Source organism: Lithobates pipiens, unplaced genomic scaffold (genome assembly GCF_037356315.1).
Source record: "Lithobates pipiens isolate NorthernLeopardFrog02 unplaced genomic scaffold, aLitPip1_a1.2 Scaffold_22, whole genome shotgun sequence".
Classification (NCBI taxonomy): domain Eukaryota; kingdom Metazoa; phylum Chordata; class Amphibia; order Anura; family Ranidae; genus Lithobates; species Lithobates pipiens.
In genome coordinates, this window is record NW_027507784.1 from 322,866,426 (window position 1) to 322,885,111 (window position 18,686).

At 47.7% G+C, this 18,686-nt stretch overlaps 1 protein-coding gene across 6 annotated transcripts in view; it reads right to left on the reverse strand.

Moving 5' to 3' along the window:
* The window catches only part of SREBF1 (sterol regulatory element binding transcription factor 1), a 69,648-nt gene that overhangs the window by 39,750 nt on the left and 11,212 nt on the right, over positions 1-18,686 (reverse strand). For 3 of the 6 annotated variants that reach the window (XM_077449509.1, XM_077449508.1, XM_077449513.1), the window contains exons 1-3: positions 9,783-9,935; positions 4,769-5,236; positions 979-1,292 (exon numbers count right to left, since the gene is read on the reverse strand). In XM_077449509.1, coding sequence (XP_077305635.1) covers positions 979-1,292; positions 4,769-5,236; positions 9,783-9,801 — 801 coding nt within the window. In that variant the 5' untranslated portion in view covers positions 9,802-9,935. Of the gene's footprint in view, positions 1-978; positions 1,293-4,768; positions 5,237-9,313; positions 9,518-9,782; positions 9,936-18,686 lie in introns of those variants that run through there. The other 3 variants (XM_077449511.1, XM_077449510.1, XM_077449512.1) reach the window with 2 other exon arrangements.

Consider the following 18,686-nt stretch of genomic DNA (forward strand, 5'->3'; position numbering starts at 1 on the left):
AGTGGCAAGAAGAAAGCCATTTCTCAAAGATATCCATAAAAAGTCTCATCTAAAGTTTGCCACAAGCCACCTGGGAGACACACCAAACATGTGGAAGAAGGTGCTCTGGTCAGATGAAACCAAAATCCAACTTTTTGCCCACAATGCAAAACGATATGTTTGGCGTAAAAGCAACACAGCTCATCACCCTCAACACACCATCCCCACTGTCAAACATGGTGGTGGCAGCATCATGGTTTGGGCCAGCTTTTCTTCAGCAGAGACAGGGAAGATGGTTAAAATTGAGGGGAAGATGGATGCAGCCAAATACAGGACCATTCTGGATGAAAACCTGTTGGAGTCTGCAAAAGACCTGAAACTGGGACGGAGATTTATCTTCCAACAAGACAATGATCCCAAACATACAGCAAAATCTACAAAGGAATGATTCACAAATAAACGTATCCAGGTGTTAGAATGGCCAAGTCAAAGTCCAGACCTGAATCCAATCGAGAATCTGTGGAAAGAGCTGAAAACTGCTGTTCACAAACGCTCTCCATCCAACCTCACTGAGCTCGAGCTGTTTTGCAAGGAAGAATGGGCAAGAATTTCAGTCTCTCGATGTGCAAAACTGATAGAGACATACCCCAAGCGACTTGCAGCTGTAATCGCAGCAAAAGGTGGCTCTACAAAGTATTACCGCAAGGGGGCCAAATAATTTTGCACGCCCCACTTTTCATTTTTTTATTAGTTAAAAAAAGTTTCAAAAATCCAATAGATTTCGTTCCACTTCACAATTGTGTCCCACTTGTTGGGGATTCTTCACAAAAAATAAAAATGTTATATCTTTATGTTTGAAGACTGAAATGTGGCAAAAGGTTGAAAAGTTCAAGGGGGCCAAATACTTTTCGCAAGGCACTGTGTGTATATATATATCTCCCCACACACACACCCCACAATGCAGCAAGGGGCAACCTCACACATACAGAGCTCACTCACCGGCACCTGCTGGATTTGCTGGGCTATGGAAGTGGCGCTGGTCAGGAACTGCTGAGAAGGGATGCTGTGCGCATGGATGGTCAGAGACTGCTGGATCTGTGGAGAGGGGTGCGCCTGCAGAGGCTGGGTGGCCACACTCTGCAGTGTCGGTGCTTGTGTCGTGACGCTCTGCAGAGGCTGGTTCGCAATGTTCTGCAGCGGCTGGCTGGCCACATTCTGTACCGGCTGACTTGCAATGCTCTGCAGAGGCTGACCTGTGATGCTCTGCAAAGGTTGACTTGCTGTGCTGTGTGGAGTGGAGACCACTTGTGTAGCTGAAGAGACAAAAATGTAGTATTAGGCACCTGGTAGAAAAATAAAATTATATCTTATTGATTAAGTCAGATCAGTAAAAAACACCACTTGTGACTGTTTTTTAGGGTTACATTCCTAAAACTGAAAAAAAATTAAAAATATGTTTTTCTCTTTTTTTTAAAACTGAACAGGATAATCAAATATTATCTATATCCATTTGTCGTGTGTATTCCTCCTTGAATCTCTGTGTATTTGGTTTATTTCTTCCAGATCTGTGTAGTATTCCAGTGTGACACTTCCTGTAATAAAGACCGCTCACTGCTGCTCGCTCCCCCCTGTGTGGGGTGACTGGTCTTGTCTCCACCCCCTCCTGTAGGTTCCAGCAGGCAGCTTATAGTGGGTGGAGCTTCTGGGCCCCTCCCACAGTTCTGCACAGTGATATCGCTGCTACTTTAATACAGTCAGTCCTATCTGCGTTTCAAAAGGCGTTTCCGGCACAGAAAGATTTATAGCCGGAATATACCGTATTTAAAACAGACGTTTATTTTCTAGTGCATATTTAAAGCTGAACTCCAGCCACATAAAGTAGCATTCCAGACTCAACCAAACTAGTCTTCAACACCTATGCTGACTGACACGCAGTCTGATCATGTGACCCCCCTTTGTAAGCCCCATAGCAGCTGCAGGGGAGAAGAGCGTAGAGAGCGCCTTTGACAACAGCAGGGAATGCTGAGAGTGGGAAGGTCACCCAGAGCCTACTATGCTCCATCTGTTGTCAATGCTCCCTCCTCTCCCATGCAGCTGCCACTGGCTGACACAGGGGAGCCAGATCACAGCCGGCAGAAAAAAGGCAAGTATATACACATTTTAAAACACAGGTTAGTCAGTATAGATGTTCAGAGAGGGGGAGTGGACATTTAAGACTAGTTAGGTTCAGTGTTCATATGCGGTCACCACCAATGCTTGGCGAATTATCTACAATTCATGACAAATTGGCTGTGATTAGCAAATATGGGTTCAAGTTAGAAGCTTGTGCAAGTTTCAATGCACCGAGGAAAGCCTGGGTTTGTATCTAGGACATACATGAGTGTATCAGATAATTCTATAGGCCATTCAGGATCTTTAAATATTTGTCTTTGGACAGTGAAAGGCAAATAAAAGGATAGCCAAATATAAACACGCAGTTCTGCTTTCAGAAACGTATCAAGGCAACATGCCCTATTGCACAATATAGGCAAAGATGTACCCATCCAAATAGATGCTCGACGTGGCATCGGCCTTTTAGAATCCCTGTACAGCAGAACTCCTGACTGGGAAAGGAAGAAGCAGCGCAAAGGAGGGGACTGTGCCAACAGGAGCATGCTGAATGGAGATAAGAGCAGAGTGATAGATAAACTCAGTCTGCGGCTACCCCTTCATTGTCCACTTACAGGTCTGATCTCTCGGCCTGCAAGAATTATGTAAACTGGAGCAGATAAATAATTAAAATTCCCCTGCCATGATGGTGTTGTACTGTGACCGAGCTACGATGGAAAGAGTTCAGCTTTAAGCATCTGAAATTGATCACAAGTTGGAAAATCTCGATTGATCCCAAGTTGGCACAAAAGAGGAAGGCAGGTTTTAACCAAGCCCATGCCACTTCAGGCCCAGTTCACATTGGTGCAACATGCGCTCCTACTTATAGAGCATGACAAATTGCACCCTATTAAGTGCAATGGAACCCTTCTAATAGGAGCGACTGGAGAAGAAGGTTCCTACACTACTCTTGGTGTGACTTCTGCACGGCTTGCATGGACTTCTGTTAAAAGAAGTCATATCCAAGTTGTGCCAAAGTTGTGCTAAAGTTGTGCTGGGATGTTGGCTTCAAAGTCAAGCGACTTTGAAGTTGCATCAGTGTGAACCGGGCCTCAGGCGAGTTACCCTAGTTATTCATGATTAGAGAAGATTGGGCAGAATTTTCAAACCAACACAAGTCGACAACTGCCAAGAAGAACCACTTTGAACCACTTACGCACTTTGTTTAAAGTGCGAAAGGACACTCTGAATGATCATGTTCAGCCGTGAAGAGGACTGGCTACAGCAGCATGAGACCAGACCAGGTTCTACGATTTTCAAAAAAAAAAAAAAAAAATAAGGGGGGGGGGGGGGGTGTATACCACACGGGGCACAAGGTCACAAAAACTGGGCGATTGAAAAAAATATTTTGCCATCGGCTGCGACATACACATAGGAGGTCTGAATATGGGCACAGCTTGAACCCATAGCTAGTGCTTGTGTTTCAACAGTGGGTGAAAGATTTTCTGGCACACATTAGGCTAGTAAATAAATTAGGCTGCTTAAATAAAAAAACAAATACACAACAAACAGAAAACCGCCTATGCATGTAAGGGACGTTTGTAGATCAAATTTATCCATCTTTGACCAAAATTGAAAAATGGCCTTGCTATAGGTGTATTTACCAAACTCCCAAATCCTGGCTGGAAAACTCCCAAAGATGGCGTTTCCTCATCCTGCCTTGCTGCTTGGACATTGCCAAGACACTTGCAGTCTGCTTTTTCCTCTGCATGTGGCATCTGCCTGCAGTAGCATTGCAGGAGGAAAAAAAGTCAAGAGCAACGCAGTTGCTCTACAGATTCTGGATAACTGGAGAAGATATCCAATTGGATGTTGCTGCCTTATGTGACTAGCAGCCATCTTGGGTCAAGCAGAGCCTATTTAAGGCCCTGGCTCCCAGGCTTGGCACACATTTGCGAGTGGGTAGCGCAAGGTACCCTGTCTTTTAAGGTCAGAACTAGCGACAGGGAAAGGTTCCAGACGAGGAGGGAAAGTGTAGAGCTCGCAACTTCTCTGAGCATCTCTTTCTACTTGGGCAAGAGACAGCCAGGCTGCATTCTGCCCATCCTAACAGGTGCTGTCGCTTCGGCTGAAACCTGCTCTCTACCTGCTGTTGGAATCTATGAGTGTTCCTGGCTGGGCTGCCTCTACATTGCACCTAGACTGTTTTTTCCGCCGCATCCCACCAACACATTCCCAGCTGATGCAAGCCCCCCCTTGCACATGCCCTCCTGCTGCAGTAGCTCTGAGATCAGAGATGCTGCAATGGAGGAGATAGCGGACCAAACATGTGCAAGGGAATGAGAGCTCACTCCTATGATGTTGGGGGTTAGCAGTACCAGCAGGGAGGGTCTTACCAACAAGGCAGGACAGGATGACTCCATCCGAGTTTTAGGTCCAGGCTTCAGGAGGTTCATAAATGGCCTCCACCTACTGCAAGGGTGTTATCCAACTTTAGTCAAAGCTGCAGTTTGCTCCTTACCTCCATATGCAGTTTTTTGGTAGAGGTGAACTAACCCTTTAAGACCAGCCTGGGCATCACATGACTGCAGCAGTCAACCTAGGTCGCTGACCACCTCTTGTATGGGTACCTAACAAAGTGGTCCCAGAACGTTCAGTCTACAATTTATCATCACGCAACCATTTTTTGTTACCAAATTACCTGGCTCAGCGCTCTGCTCTTGGTATCCAGGCACAGGCTGGTTGTTAAACCGAGGCTGTGAAGCTGTAACCAAGCTCTGCCCGAATAGCATGCCCTGCAGATGCTGGGTTGTGGGAGGGGCTGGTAGCTTGGCCTGGACATGCTGTTGGGCGGGGGAGATTTGCATGGGTTCGTCCTTCGCCATGCTCTTCAAACTGAGCTTCAGCGGGTGCATGCGATTGTCCTGAGGCAGGGTGGCAGCTGGCGGGCTGTGGAAACCTGGAGTGGACAGCGGGAACATCTTCATGGGGGTGGAGGTGGTAGGTGCGGCCAGTAACCCTTCCAGGGAGCTGAGTGCGGCCCCTCCTGCCAGGTCCACTGCGAGGTCCACTTTAGCAGCGGGGTCCTGGGCCTGGGCATTGACTGCTCCAAACGATGCATCGAAGAACCCAAAATCGTTTTCATTGTTGTTAATGAGCTGGAGCATATCTGGAGAGGAAGAAAAATACATCCATGAAAACCTTCATACAATACTATAGAAAGAAAAGCAGCCACATCCTGGAGTCATTAAAAAAGCCTGTCCCATGCCAGCATGCTGTAGAGGAGGAGCTTTGCTCGATGTGGAAGTAGTCTCTCTCTCTAGAAGTCTGACCCCCTTCTAGGTCAGCGCTAGAGCTCTCCAATCAGTAAGGGGCATGAGCTTTACAGATTGCAGCGATATCTCAAACAGTGTTTTCATGCAGAGGGTGCAAGAGATTTTCTGTGCAGCATATTGTCAGGGGGCAGGCTTTTCTACTCAGGCTGTGGCTGCCATCTATGACTAAATAGACTTTGCACATACCTTTTTTCCTTTCTTGCACCAAATATTTATTTATCGGACTGGATAGAATAGGGTAGGATTAGAATGTCTGTCGGGTGCTTATTATGGGAATATGTATAGATGGAGGCACTGAATACAGTTAATGTTTCATGGCAGAAGAAAAGCAATAGGCTTCACAAACATGACACAGTAGCTACAGCAAAGAGGCTTTCAGATAAACTGGTGCATACCTCCCAACTGTCCCTGACTTGGAGCAATGTCCCTCTGTCCCTCATTTTGGTCTGATCTATACACACACACACACACACACACACACACACACCCCTAATTTTCCATCTCAAAATGTTGGGAGGTATGCTGGTGTACACCTTAAAAGTGAATCTTCACTGCATCTGAGCACTAAAAAACATGACTTTAAATATTCAAAGCCAACGCCCCCATCCATTCACCTCTCCACACCTTTATTTTGTTGAGAATTCACTATTCCATAACAACCCCCTAGCATTTATGGCGGTGACCATCTGGAGTAAGGGCAAAATAATCCATGTAGCATTTACTTCCTGGAATCCATCTGCCCTTAGCTCAAGCATGCAAGCAAGAGGGTGTGCTTAGCTGAGAAAACCCCTCCTCCTCTATGGAAGGCTCCTGGGATGTAGGACATCATTTGCCCAGGCAGGAAACCAGGAAGTAAACTGAAAATTTTAAAGTTTAAAAACACAGGTAAAATTAGGACATACTGTCTATTTACTAACATTTATTTAAAAGAAGGTTGATTGGAAGAATGAAATTCCACTTTAAATAAACCTGAGTATTAGGCTCTATGGGCGATCGGTCCAATTTCTTATTTGTGTTTTCGTGCAATGGATTAATATCAAACAGCTAACCAATTTCAGTGGCTCAAGGATCTCTTCCCTTTAGGGCAGGGATATGCAATTAGTGGACCTCCAGCTGTTGCAAAACTACAAGTCCCATCATGCCTCTGCCTCTGGGTTTCATACTTGTGGCTGAGAGAGTCTTGCTATGCATCATGGGACTTGTAGTTCTGCAACAGCTGGACATCCGCTAATTGCATATCCCTGCTTTAGGGGGTAGGTGTTCTATAAAAGGTTCAAAGGGCTCAGAAATGGCAGTGTCAATGGGATTACCCATTTCCAGGTACCCAGCAGCAGTTTAATCCAGCCTGTGTCAACCAGGGTATCCTAGTGTTCAAGAGTTTCCGGGAGTTCCTGTGCAATTAGCAATTTCTACCTCTCAGATATCCAACCACTGATGCCAATAATATTTTTTAGCCATCTGTGTGGGTGATATGTCTCCCACCAGCCACCAACATGGGGGGGGGGGCATTCGTCCCACCGGCCACCAAGATGGGGGGGCATTCATCCCACCGGCTACCAACATGGGGGGGGGCATTCGTCCCACCAGCCACCAACATGGGGGGGCATTCATCCTACCGGCCACCAACATGGGGGGGCCCATTCATCCTACCGGCCACCAACATGGGGGGGGCATTTGTCCTACCGGCCACCAACATGGGGGGGCCCCATTCGTCCTACCGGCCACCAAAATGGGGGGGGGCATTCGTCCTACCGGCCACCAAAATGGGGGGGGCATTCGTCCTACCGGCCACCAAAATGGGGGGGCATTCGTCCTACCGGCCACCAACATGGGGGGGGGCATTCGTCCCATCGGCCACCAAACGCAAAGGAAACTTTGCCCCACTGATCGCCACACTAATGTACCATTAGCTTGGTATAGTAGTCACTGGCAGGGGTTCTCAGTGACCTGAAGGTTATTTTAAGGGTCCCTCCATGTTAAAGAGGTTTAAAAAGACCAATCTAAGCCTTCATTTCATTGTTCAACCCTGGTGACAACATTATTTTGTGTGTCCTTTAAACCATATCAAATACTTGAGCCCTGAAGAGCAGAGGAGATATTTGAGCCTGGAAACATGTTGGGCATTTTAGTTTTTCCTGATAGGAATTCAAGTGTTGAGACTTATCTGCTCACTCAGCTGTCAAAAGTAAACATCTGGGCAGTCTGACAAGTTTTTAAAATGAAACATTTTAACTAACTCTTCCTTCTTAGATCAAAGAGAAACTTCTGTGTGTAAAGAAAAAAAAATCCAGGCAGTCTGCCAAGTTTTTAAACAACTGTAAATGCAGGAAGTTTAACCACTTAAAGTCTAAATATTTTTCTGACACTTGTTTCTTAACTTAAAATCAATATTTTTTTTTTTTTTGCTAGAAAATTACTTGGAACCCCCAAACATTATATATTTCAGCAGAGACCCTATGTGATAAAATGTCAATTATTGCAATATTTTATGATGTCACACTGTATTTGTCCAATGGTCTTTCAAACGCAATTTTTTGGGAAAAAAAAAAAAAAAAAAAAGTATTAATTATAAAAAATAAAAAAAAGCCTCTAAAAACCGCAAACACGGCAAAACTGAAGTTTTTTTAAGCGTTAGTTACTATCAGTCAAGTCAAATTGTTCAGGAGCGTTTTTAAAAATGCCCCGTGTACATGACACCTAAGAGAACTACCGTACTTCTATTTGTAAATTTTCTTTTACATTTTTATTTTTATTTTTTATACTTTTCAAAAGTGTATTTTTGTTTTAGCCTTAGAAAACACTGTAGAGAACAGTTAAAATCTCAAAAGGTTTTTTTTTTTTTTTTTGCCCCAATGAGGGAGATTTCCCCCCGATTTCCTCTAGAGCAGTGATGTCGAACCTTGGCACCCCAGATGTTTTGGAACTACATTTCCCATGATGCTCCACTACACTGCAGAGTGCATGAGCATCATGGGAAATGTAGTTCCAAAACATCTGGGGTGCCGAGGTTCGCCATCACTGCTCTAGAGAAACACCAGGAAGTGGGACCTTAGACTTGTCACCAGAAATTTGGTGTCCCCAGATTTGTCTCACCTGCTGACCCACACAAAGGAAAAAATAAATAAATAAAAAAAATAATAATAATAATAAAAAAAAAAAAAACACCCACTTTAAAATGTTGATATTTGCAGGATACAACCCGACAGGACTGTATTACGTGAAAAATAAGTTTTTATATTGGATGAGGGCAGTGTGTGTTACAATTGTACATTGCTATGCTACAATCTACAGTGGAGACACGAGTTGTACAATATATGGCATAATCTTTGACCCCCATACACACTATACAACTTTTGGTGTCTGAGATCCTTTAGATTTACAAAACCATGTAGTGCAAGGGTCTGCCTGATTGCATACAAATTGAAGCTCTTAAGGTTTGACCTCATATTATATGGTTTTGGTAAATCTAAGGAAAAAATAATAATAATAATAAATAAAATCTACAGAACATTGTATAGCATGTATCCAGCTTAACAGTTGCTTAAGCTACCCAGAGCAAAGTCCAAGCAGTCAATTTCCTAGTGATGGAAAACAATCAAAAATGATCATTCGATGCAACCAAAGTGGTTGAATCCAATATAAACCTGCCCCCCCCCCCCCCCCATATATACAAAAAGGGAAGGAGGAGGGATTCTCTCAGCAATCACAGACTGTTTGGTTAGAGCTTCCGAATCGATTTCAAGTGCTGACCAGGCAATCAGCCATGTTGGACTTCTGCTGATTAGGTGAACAGATCTCAATATACATATTAAACTATTTTTTTTTTTTTTATGAGATCAAGTATATTGTCCATCATTGCATCTTTCAATTATTTTTATTGATAAAAATCGCTTGTTTGCAGTCGCTTGTACCTAGATCGATCGTGAGTGAATACATGGATGGCCGCCTTTAAACCAGAAGGCATTTAAACTTCTTGCTTCCTTTACAGATCCAAAATTAGACAACATTTTCGCCGGCGAAAGGACCACCCCACTGCATAAATTATTCTGCACGCTGGCAAGTCTCGGCAAACGACGCTATGGTCGGCCGCCTTTCGATCATTGGATGACGATAATCGGATATTTTTACAAACACCCATCAGGGTACAACCAAAAATGTGTGCGGTTTCTCAATGTCTGCAATCGCATTGTAAAAAAAAATCAAAAATAAAATATAGAATAATAATAAAAAAAACTAAATTGGTGTTCTGCAAAAGATCGCAGGGTCGAGAATAAAAATTTCATGAACTGGGTTTTAAGCAGTTAAAAGCTCATCAAAGTTCAGAAAGTGGGTAAAACTACAGGGTGCTACTATAGAGCGCTAAGCTTGCTAATGGTGTACCTTCAAAAGTGCACTCCATGAGTACGCCAAGTATCAGGCACAAGAGCCCGACTCCCAGAAAACTCGGAGTCGCTCCCGCCCTAAGAGCTGACACTCCAACGCAGCGCTGAGAAAATGTGGATATGTTAAGTCTAAGTACAGAGACATGGCATTTTGTGTGTCCCTCTCTGGCTTTCCCACACCCTCCCATCCCTCCACCTCTTCTAGAAGTTCCACCTCTGCTGGAAGAAGCTCAAGGGGGGGGGGTAAAAAAAAAAAAAAAAGAAGAGTGAATCAGAGCTCGCCGATGAGGTGACTGCTGGGGACCAATCAGAGAAGGCGAAAGGAGCCGGCCCAGCCTGGCCATAGACAGAGGAAGAACCATTCTCGTCTCTCAAGGTTACTTGCGTTCAGCTGCCCTGCCTCCTCCTTCTCAGGGTTATTATAGGACATTGACAGGCCAAGTGACAGTCACACAGGACTGTGCTGCGCTACTGCACAGGAAGGCGATATGACAGGGAAAGGCTGCGTAGCTGGTCTGGAGGGCGTTCTATTTTAATATGTTCCGCAACACCGTAAAGTTCAATTTATTATTAGAAATCTTGTGAGTTGATGGCTTCCTGTGCCAACTGTAGGGACTCAGGAAGATGGGCGATCAGGGCCATATATGCCCCCTAGATAGACGTAGTTCTGCGGCGGGTACAGCCGAGTGCGTTTCCGATCAGCTGCGGACAAGAAGCCTGTACAAATCAATAAACGCTGTGCACAGCTGTTCCCATGTAATTGTACATCAAATGATCACCTGTGGTTGGATAGACGTGCGCTTCTACATTTAGCCAGTTCATATCCGGGGGCGCACATCCACCCCAATGCGGGTAATCTCTTTACATTGAGGGGCGCACATCATACATGCGGGTAGTGATGGACGAACTTCCGACGGGACGTTTCGCGAACGCGAAACGCGAACGGACACAAACGTTCGCGAAAACGACCGTTCGCCGCGGGCTCCATTGACTTCAATGGGAGGCGAATTTCGCAAACCTTTAGGTCGAATTTGCGGCCACGGGGTAATTATTAGGGGGTAGCACGTAGTCCCACCACCTGGACAATAGCATAATACATGTATGAGGTGAATTTGGGATCGATAACTACAAGCATTTTTTTTTTATTTGGGAAATTGTTCTGACAATTCAGGACTATGGAGCTAATGAAGGCAATGGAGGAGAGGGAAGGTCAGGGACCAGGGTAGGCAAACAAGAGGGTGCAGGAGATACAGAGCACTGACAGCAGCACCGTAATACAGAGCACTGACATCAGCACCGTGACATACAGCGCTGACAGCAGCTCCGTGACATACAGCGCTGACAGCAGCTCCGTGACATACAGCGCTGACAGCAGCTCCGTGACATACAGCGCTGACAGCAGCTCCGTGACATACAGCGCTGACAGCAGCTCCGTGACATACAGCGCTGACAGCAGCACCGTGACATACAGCGCTGACAGCAGCTCCGTGACATACAGCGCTGACAGCAGCTCCGTGACATACAGCGCTGACAGCAGCTCCGTGACATACAGCACTGACAGCAGCTCCGTGACATACAGCGCTGACAGCAGCTCCGTGACATACAGCGCTGACAGCAGCACCGTGACATACAGCGCTGACAGCAGCTCCGTGACATACAGCGCTGACAGCAGCTCCGTGACATACAGCGCTGACAGCAGCTCCGTGACATACAGCGCTGACAGCAGCTCCGTGACATACAGCGCTGACAGCAGCTCCGTGACATACAGCGCTGACAGCAGCTCCGTGACATACAGCGCTGACAGCAGCTCCGTGACATACAGCGCTGACAGCAGCTCCGTGACATACAGCGCTGACAGCAGCTCCGTGACATACAGCGCTGACAGCAGCTCCGTGACATACAGCGCTGACAGCAGCACCGTAAGCAGCCCCAGGAGGAAGTCAGCACAGCACAGGGATGGTGTGATCCCCTCATAATAAGAACCCCCAGGAGGAAGTCAGCACAGCACAGGGATGGTGGGAGCCCCTCATAATAAGAACACCCAGGAGGAAGTCAGCACAGCACAGGGATGGTGGGAACCCCTCATAATAAGCAGCCCCAGTAGAAATATGACACCGCTCAACCTCTTCAAAGAGGAGGGTAGGGGCATATAGTACGGTGTGCTTTTTTGGGTCAGGGAAGTGAGCCAAATGAATTAAGAAGGTCTGTGTGCTTGATTCCAAAAATTGTTTATAGACATATACATGGTCTACTGATCACATGTGTTGAATTCCTCCGAGATCCATGCCTCATTCATTTTTAGAAATGTGAGGTAGTTAACACTGTGGTGAGCTAGGCGAGTACGCTTATCGGTCACAATCCCCCCTGCTGCGCTGAACGTCCTTTCGGACAGGACACTGGATGAGGGGCAAGCCAACAGTTCGATTGCAAATTGGGCAAGCTCTGGCCAGAGGTCAAGCCTGCCCACCCAGTAGTCTAGGGGTTCATCACTCCTCAGAGCGTCCACATCGGCCGTTAACCCAATGTAGTCGGACACCTGACGGTCTAGGCGTTCCCTGATGCTGGATCCGGATGACACCTGTCGATGGGTCGGCTGAAAGAATGACCTCATATCCGAAGTCACCAACACATCTTCAAACCGGCCTCTTCTTGCAGGCGCTGTTGGATTGGTACCCGCAAATCCTTCTCTGGGAGTGGGAATTGCTCCTCTGCCAGCGCACGCAAAAGCAGAATGCAGCATTTCTCGAAGCAAGGCCTGGAAGTGCTGCATTCTGACAGCCCTCTGCGACGGCGGTAACATTTCCGCCATTTTGTGTTTGTACCGGGGGTCTAAGTACGTTGCCACCCAGTACTGGTCCTTGACCCTCATGCTTTTTATACGGGGGTCCCTATTAAAACACTGGAGCATGAAGGCCCCCATTTGCACTAAAGTGGAAGCGGTGTGGTGGCCTGGCTCCTGCTCATCATCCAGGATAATGTCGTCCTCTTCATTCTCCTCTCCCCATCCTCGCACAACAGGGATCCCAGAAAGGTTTAAAGCATGCTCTTCTTGCTCCTGCTCATCCGCCCCGGCACCATCCTCCTCTGACTCCTCATCAGACTCCTGTTGTTGACTTGTCTCAGATAGAGTAGCCCCCCCTGGGAATTCATCCAGCATTGCGACTTCCTCATCTTCCCGCTCCTGCTCCTCCACAGCCTGATCAATGACACGACGCAATGCACGCTCCAGAAAGAAGGCATAAGGTACCATGTCACTGATGGCGCCATGGCTGCGACTGACCAGTTTGGTGATCTCCTCAAATGGCCGCAGAAGTCTGCATGTGTCGCGCATGAGCAGCCACTGGCGCGGTGAAAAAAAACCCAGCTCCCCAGAACCGTTTCTTTCGCAGAGTTCATACAGGTAGACGTTAACTGCACGTTTCTGCTGGAGCAGCCTATCAAGCATATAGAAGGTTGAGTTCCATCGCGTCGGGCAATCGCAAATAAGACGTCTGACCGGCAGATGGTGTCGCCGCTGAATGTCAGCAAGGCGAGCCATGGCCGTGTAAGATCTTCTGAAATGGGCCGAGATTTTCCTTGCCTGCCGCAAGATGTCCTGGACCCCAGGGTATTTGACAAGGAATCGCTGCACGACCAAGTTTAAGACGTGTGCCATGCACGGCACGTGCGTGATTTTGCCCTGTTTCAATGCGCTAAGCAGATTGGCACCGTTGTCACACACCACTTTACCAACTGTCAAATTGAGCGGTGTTAGCCACTCATCTGCCTGTGAACGCAAAGCTGAAAGGAGTGCCGGGCCAGTGTGGCTCTTTGCTTCCAGGCACAACAGACGCAGCACGGCATGGCAACGTCTCACCTGGCATGTGGAATAGGTTCTGGGGAGCTTGGGCGGTGCAGTGGAAGAGACGCTAGCAGCGGAAAAGGAGGAGGCAGCTGAGGAGGAGAGGGAGGAGGATGGAGTAGGAGGAGGAGAAGAAGAGTCAGGCCTGCATGCAATCCGTGGCGGTAAAACCAAATCTACACGGGTGCCACGGGTTACATGCTTGACGGCCGTCAGAAGGTTCACCCAGTGGGCAGTAAAACTGATATACCTTCCCTGCCCGTGTTTGCTAGACCACGTGTCTGTGGTCAGATGTATCTTGGCACCGACACTGTGTGCCAGAGATACATTCACTTGCCGCTGAACATGGCCATATAGCTCTGGGATGCCCTTCTCTGAGAAATACTTCCTTCCTGGGACCTTCCATTGTGGTGTTCCAATGGCCACAAATTTGCGAAAGGCCTCCGAGTCCACCAGTTTATATGGCAGTAGTTGGCGGGCTATGAGTTCTGACAAGCCAGCCGCCAACCGTTGGGCAAGAGGGTTATCCGGCGTCATCATTTTTTTACGCTCAAACATTAGGCCCACGGAAGCCTGCCTTTTTGCAGAAAAATGTGAGCTTGGCGTGATGGAAGGTGGAGTGGAGGACAATTGTGAGGAGAGAGGAGAAGGAGAAGTAGAAGACGAGGCTGGACGGTGAGAGCCTGCAGTGTGGCTTTGTGTGTTCCGTTGCTCCCACTGGGCTCGGTGATGGCTGCTCATGTGCCTTCTTAAGGCGGTCGTCCCTAGGTGAGTATTGGGCTTACCGCGACTAACGCGTTGACTGCAAAGATTGCAGATGGCAACGCTATTGTCAGCAGCGGACACGTTAAAAAAAGCCCACACTGCGGAGCCATGTGCCGGTGTCCTGGGAGCGCCAGATGTGACCGTACATGGTCGATGACTCGCTCCTGATACATTTGCAGTCTGCTTTGTCCCTGCTGTGCAATGTAAGTCATTGCTGCTTCTCCTCCCTATCTGCTGGTCCATATCTCCCTCTGAACTCCCCTCCTCTTCCTCTCTTGTGGGCACCCACGTGACATCACTAGACACGTCATCATCAACGTCACCTTCCCCACCGCTATAAGTAGAGTAGGCAGCAACACCGGGGACCAACCTCCTCCTTGGGCTGATCTGGGTACTGGCGTCAGACTGCTGAGTAGCGCTTGTTGCTACCTCCTCTTCCTGATCCAATACCAAGAGTGGCTGCGCATCAGAAATGTCCTCTTGATATGGATCGGAAAATAATTCCAGTGACTCAAGCGGAAGGTATGTGGTGGTGGTGGTGGTGGTCGTGTTGTTGGTGGTAGTGTCTTTGGGGGTGCACATAGCAGAGAGTGAAGAAGAGGGTGCAGATCGAGAGGATGAGGAGGGTGCAGAAGAGTAAGGCTGAGCGAGCCACTCAACCTAGTCTGGTGCATCCTTTAAAGTAATTGAACGCACCTTCTGCAACTTCCCACTTTGGCTCAAGCCTGTTGCTCCTGCCCTACCCCTACCACCCCTGCGGAAGGGCCTGCCTCTTCCTCTGCATGTCATTTTTTAAATGACCCTGTGACAAAACTCTTAGTCCCTATACCGCTGAAGGACTGCTGCAGTATAGGTGAGCGGTCAGCAGTGGTGCACGTCAACCCTATCTATTGTGGACCTATAGCGGTCCTTACAGAACAGCAGACTGTACCGCACTCAAGCCTATGTACCGTAGCACCCTATACCAAGTTACCAGTCCTTATAAGAACTTTTGTGGACCAAGCAGGTTGTGTATTAGTGTTTAGCAGACTGTACGTCAGTCCCTATACCGCTGAAGGACTGCTGCAGTATAGGGCAGCGGTCAGCAGTGGTGCACGTCAACCCTATCTATTGTGGACCGATAGCGGTCCTTACAGAACAGCAGACTGTACCGCACTCAAGCCTATGTACCGTAGCACCCTATACCAAGTTACCAGTCCTTATAAGAACTTTTGTGGACCAAGCAGGTTGTGTGTTAGTGTTTAGCAGACTGTGCGTCAGTCCCTATACCGCTGAAGGACTGCTGCAGTATAGGGCAGCGGTCAGCAGTAGTGCACGGCAACCCTATGTATTGTGGACCGATAGCGGTCCTTACAGAACAGCAGACTGTAACGCACTCAGGCCTATGTACCGTAGCACCCTATACCAAGTTACCAGTCCTTATAAGAACTTTTGTGGACCAAGCAGGTTGTGTGTTAGTGATTAGCAGACTGTACGTCAGTCCCTATACCAATGAAGGACTGCTGCAGTATAGGGCAGCGGTCAGCAGTAGTGCACGGCAACCCTATGTATTGTGGACCGATAGCGGTCCTTACAGAACAGCAGACTGTAACGCACTCAGGCCTATGTACCGTAGCACCCTATACCAAGTTACCAGTCCTTATAAAAACTTTTGTGGACCAAGCAGGTTGTGTGTTAGTGTTTAGCAGACTGTGCGTCAGTCCCTATACCGCTGAAGGACTGCTGCAGTATAGGGCAGCGGTCAGCAGTGGTGCACGTCAACCCTATCTATTGTGGACCGATAGCGGTCCTTACAGAACAGCAGACTGTACCGCACTCAAGCCTATGTACCGTAGCACCCTATACCAAGTTACCAGTCCTTATAAGAACTTTTGTGGACCAAGCAGGTTGTGTATTAGTGTTTAGCAGACTGTACGTCAGTCCCTATACCGCTGAAGGACTGCTGCAGTATAGGGCAGCGGTCAGCAGTGGTGCACGTCAACCCTATCTATTGTGGACCGATAGCGGTCCTTACAGAACAGCAGACTGTACCGCACTCAAGCCTATGTACCGTAGCACCCTATACCAAGTTACCAGTCCTTATAAGAACTTTTGTGGAACAAGCAGGTTGTGTGTTAGTGATTAGCAGACTGTACGTCAGTCCCTATACCAATGAAGGACTGCTGCAGTATAGGGCAGCGGTCAGCAGTAGTGCACGGCAACCCTATGTATTGTGGACCGATAGCGGTCCTTACAGAACAGCAGACTGTACTGCACTCAGGCCTATGTACCGTAGCACCCTATACCAAGTTACCAGTCCTTATAAAAACTTTTGTGGACCAAGCAGGTTGTGTGTTAGTGTTTAGCAGACTGTGCGTCAGTCCCTATACCGCTGAAGGACTGCTGCAGTATAGGGCAGCGGTCAGCAGTAGTGCACGGCAACCCTATGTATTGTGGACCGATAGCGGTCCTTACAGAACAGCAGACTGTAACGCACTCAGGCCTATGTACCGTAGCACCCTATACCAAGTTACCAGTCCTTATAAGAACTTTTGTGGACCAAGCAGGTTGTGTGTTAGTGATTAGCAGACTGTACGTCAGTCCCTATACCAATGAAGGACTGCTGCAGTATAGGGCAGCGGTCAGCAGTAGTGCACGGCAACCCTATGTATTGTGGACCGATAGCGGTCCTTACAGAACAGCAGACTGTAACGCACTCAGGCCTATGTACCGTAGCACCCTATACCAAGTTACCAGTCCTTATAAAAACTTTTGTGGACCAAGCAGGTTGTGTGTTAGTGTTTAGCAGACTGTGCGTCAGTCCCTATACCGCTGAAGGACTGCTGCAGTATAGGGCAGCGGTCAGCAGTGGTGCACGTCAACCCTATCTATTGTGGACCGATAGCGGTCCTTACAGAACAGCAGACTGTACCGCACTCAAGCCTATGTACCGTAGCACCCTATACCAAGTTACCAGTCCTTATAAGAACTTTTGTGGACCAAGCAGGTTGTGTATTAGTGTTTAGCAGACTGTACGTCAGTCCCTATACCGCTGAAGGACTGCTGCAGTATAGGGCAGCGGTCAGCAGTGGTGCACGTCAACCCTATCTATTGTGGACCGATAGCGGTCCTTACAGAACAGCAGACTGTACCGCACTCAAGCCTATGTACCGTAGCACCCTATACCAAGTTACCAGTCCTTATAAGAACTTTTGTGGAACAAGCAGGTTGTGTGTTAGTGATTAGCAGACTGTACGTCAGTCCCTATACCAATGAAGGACTGCTGCAGTATAGGGCAGCGGTCAGCAGTAGTGCACGGCAACCCTATGTATTGTGGACCGATAGCGGTCCTTACAGAACAGCAGACTGTAACGCACTCAGGCCTATGTACCGTAGCACCCTATACCAAGTTACCAGTCCTTATAAGAACTTTTGTGGAACAAGCAGGTTGTGTGTTAGTGATTAGCAGACTGTACGTCAGTCCCTATACCAATGAAGGACTGCTGCAGTATAGGGCAGCGGTCAGCAGTAGTGCACGGCAACCCTATGTATTGTGGACCGATAGCGGTCCTTACAGAACAGCAGACTGTAACGCACTCAGGCCTATGTACCGTAGCACCCTATACCAAGTTACCAGTCCTTATAAAAACTTTTGTGGACCAAGCAGGTTGTGTGTTAGTGTTTAGCAGACTGTGCGTCAGTCCCTATACCGCTGAAGGACTGCTGCAGTATAGGGCAGCGGTCAGCAGTAGTGCACGGCAACCCTATGTATTGTGGACCGATAGCGGTCCTTACAGAACAGCAGACTGTAACGCACTCAGGCCTATGTACCGTAGCACCCTATACCAAGTTACCAGTCCTTATAAGAACTTTTGTGGAACAAGCAGGTTGTGTGTTAGTGATTAGCAGACTGTACGTCAGTCCCTATACCAATGAAGGACTGCTGCAGTATAGGGCAGCGGTCAGCAGTAGTGCACGGCAACCCTATGTATTGTGGACCGATAGCGGTCCTTACAGAACAGCAGACTGTAACGCACTCAGGCCTATGTACCGTAGCACCCTATACCAAGTTACCAGTCCTTATAAGAACTTTTGTGGACCAAGCAGGTTGTGTGTTAGTGATTAGCAGACTGTACGTCAGTCCCTATACCAATGAAGGACTGCTGCAGTATAGGGCAGCGGTCAGCAGTAGTGCACGGCAACCCTATGTATTGTGGACCGATAGCGGTCCTTACAGAACAGCAGACTGTACTGCACTCAGGCCTATGTACCGTAGCACCCTATACCAAGTTACCAGTCCTTATAAAAACTTTTGTG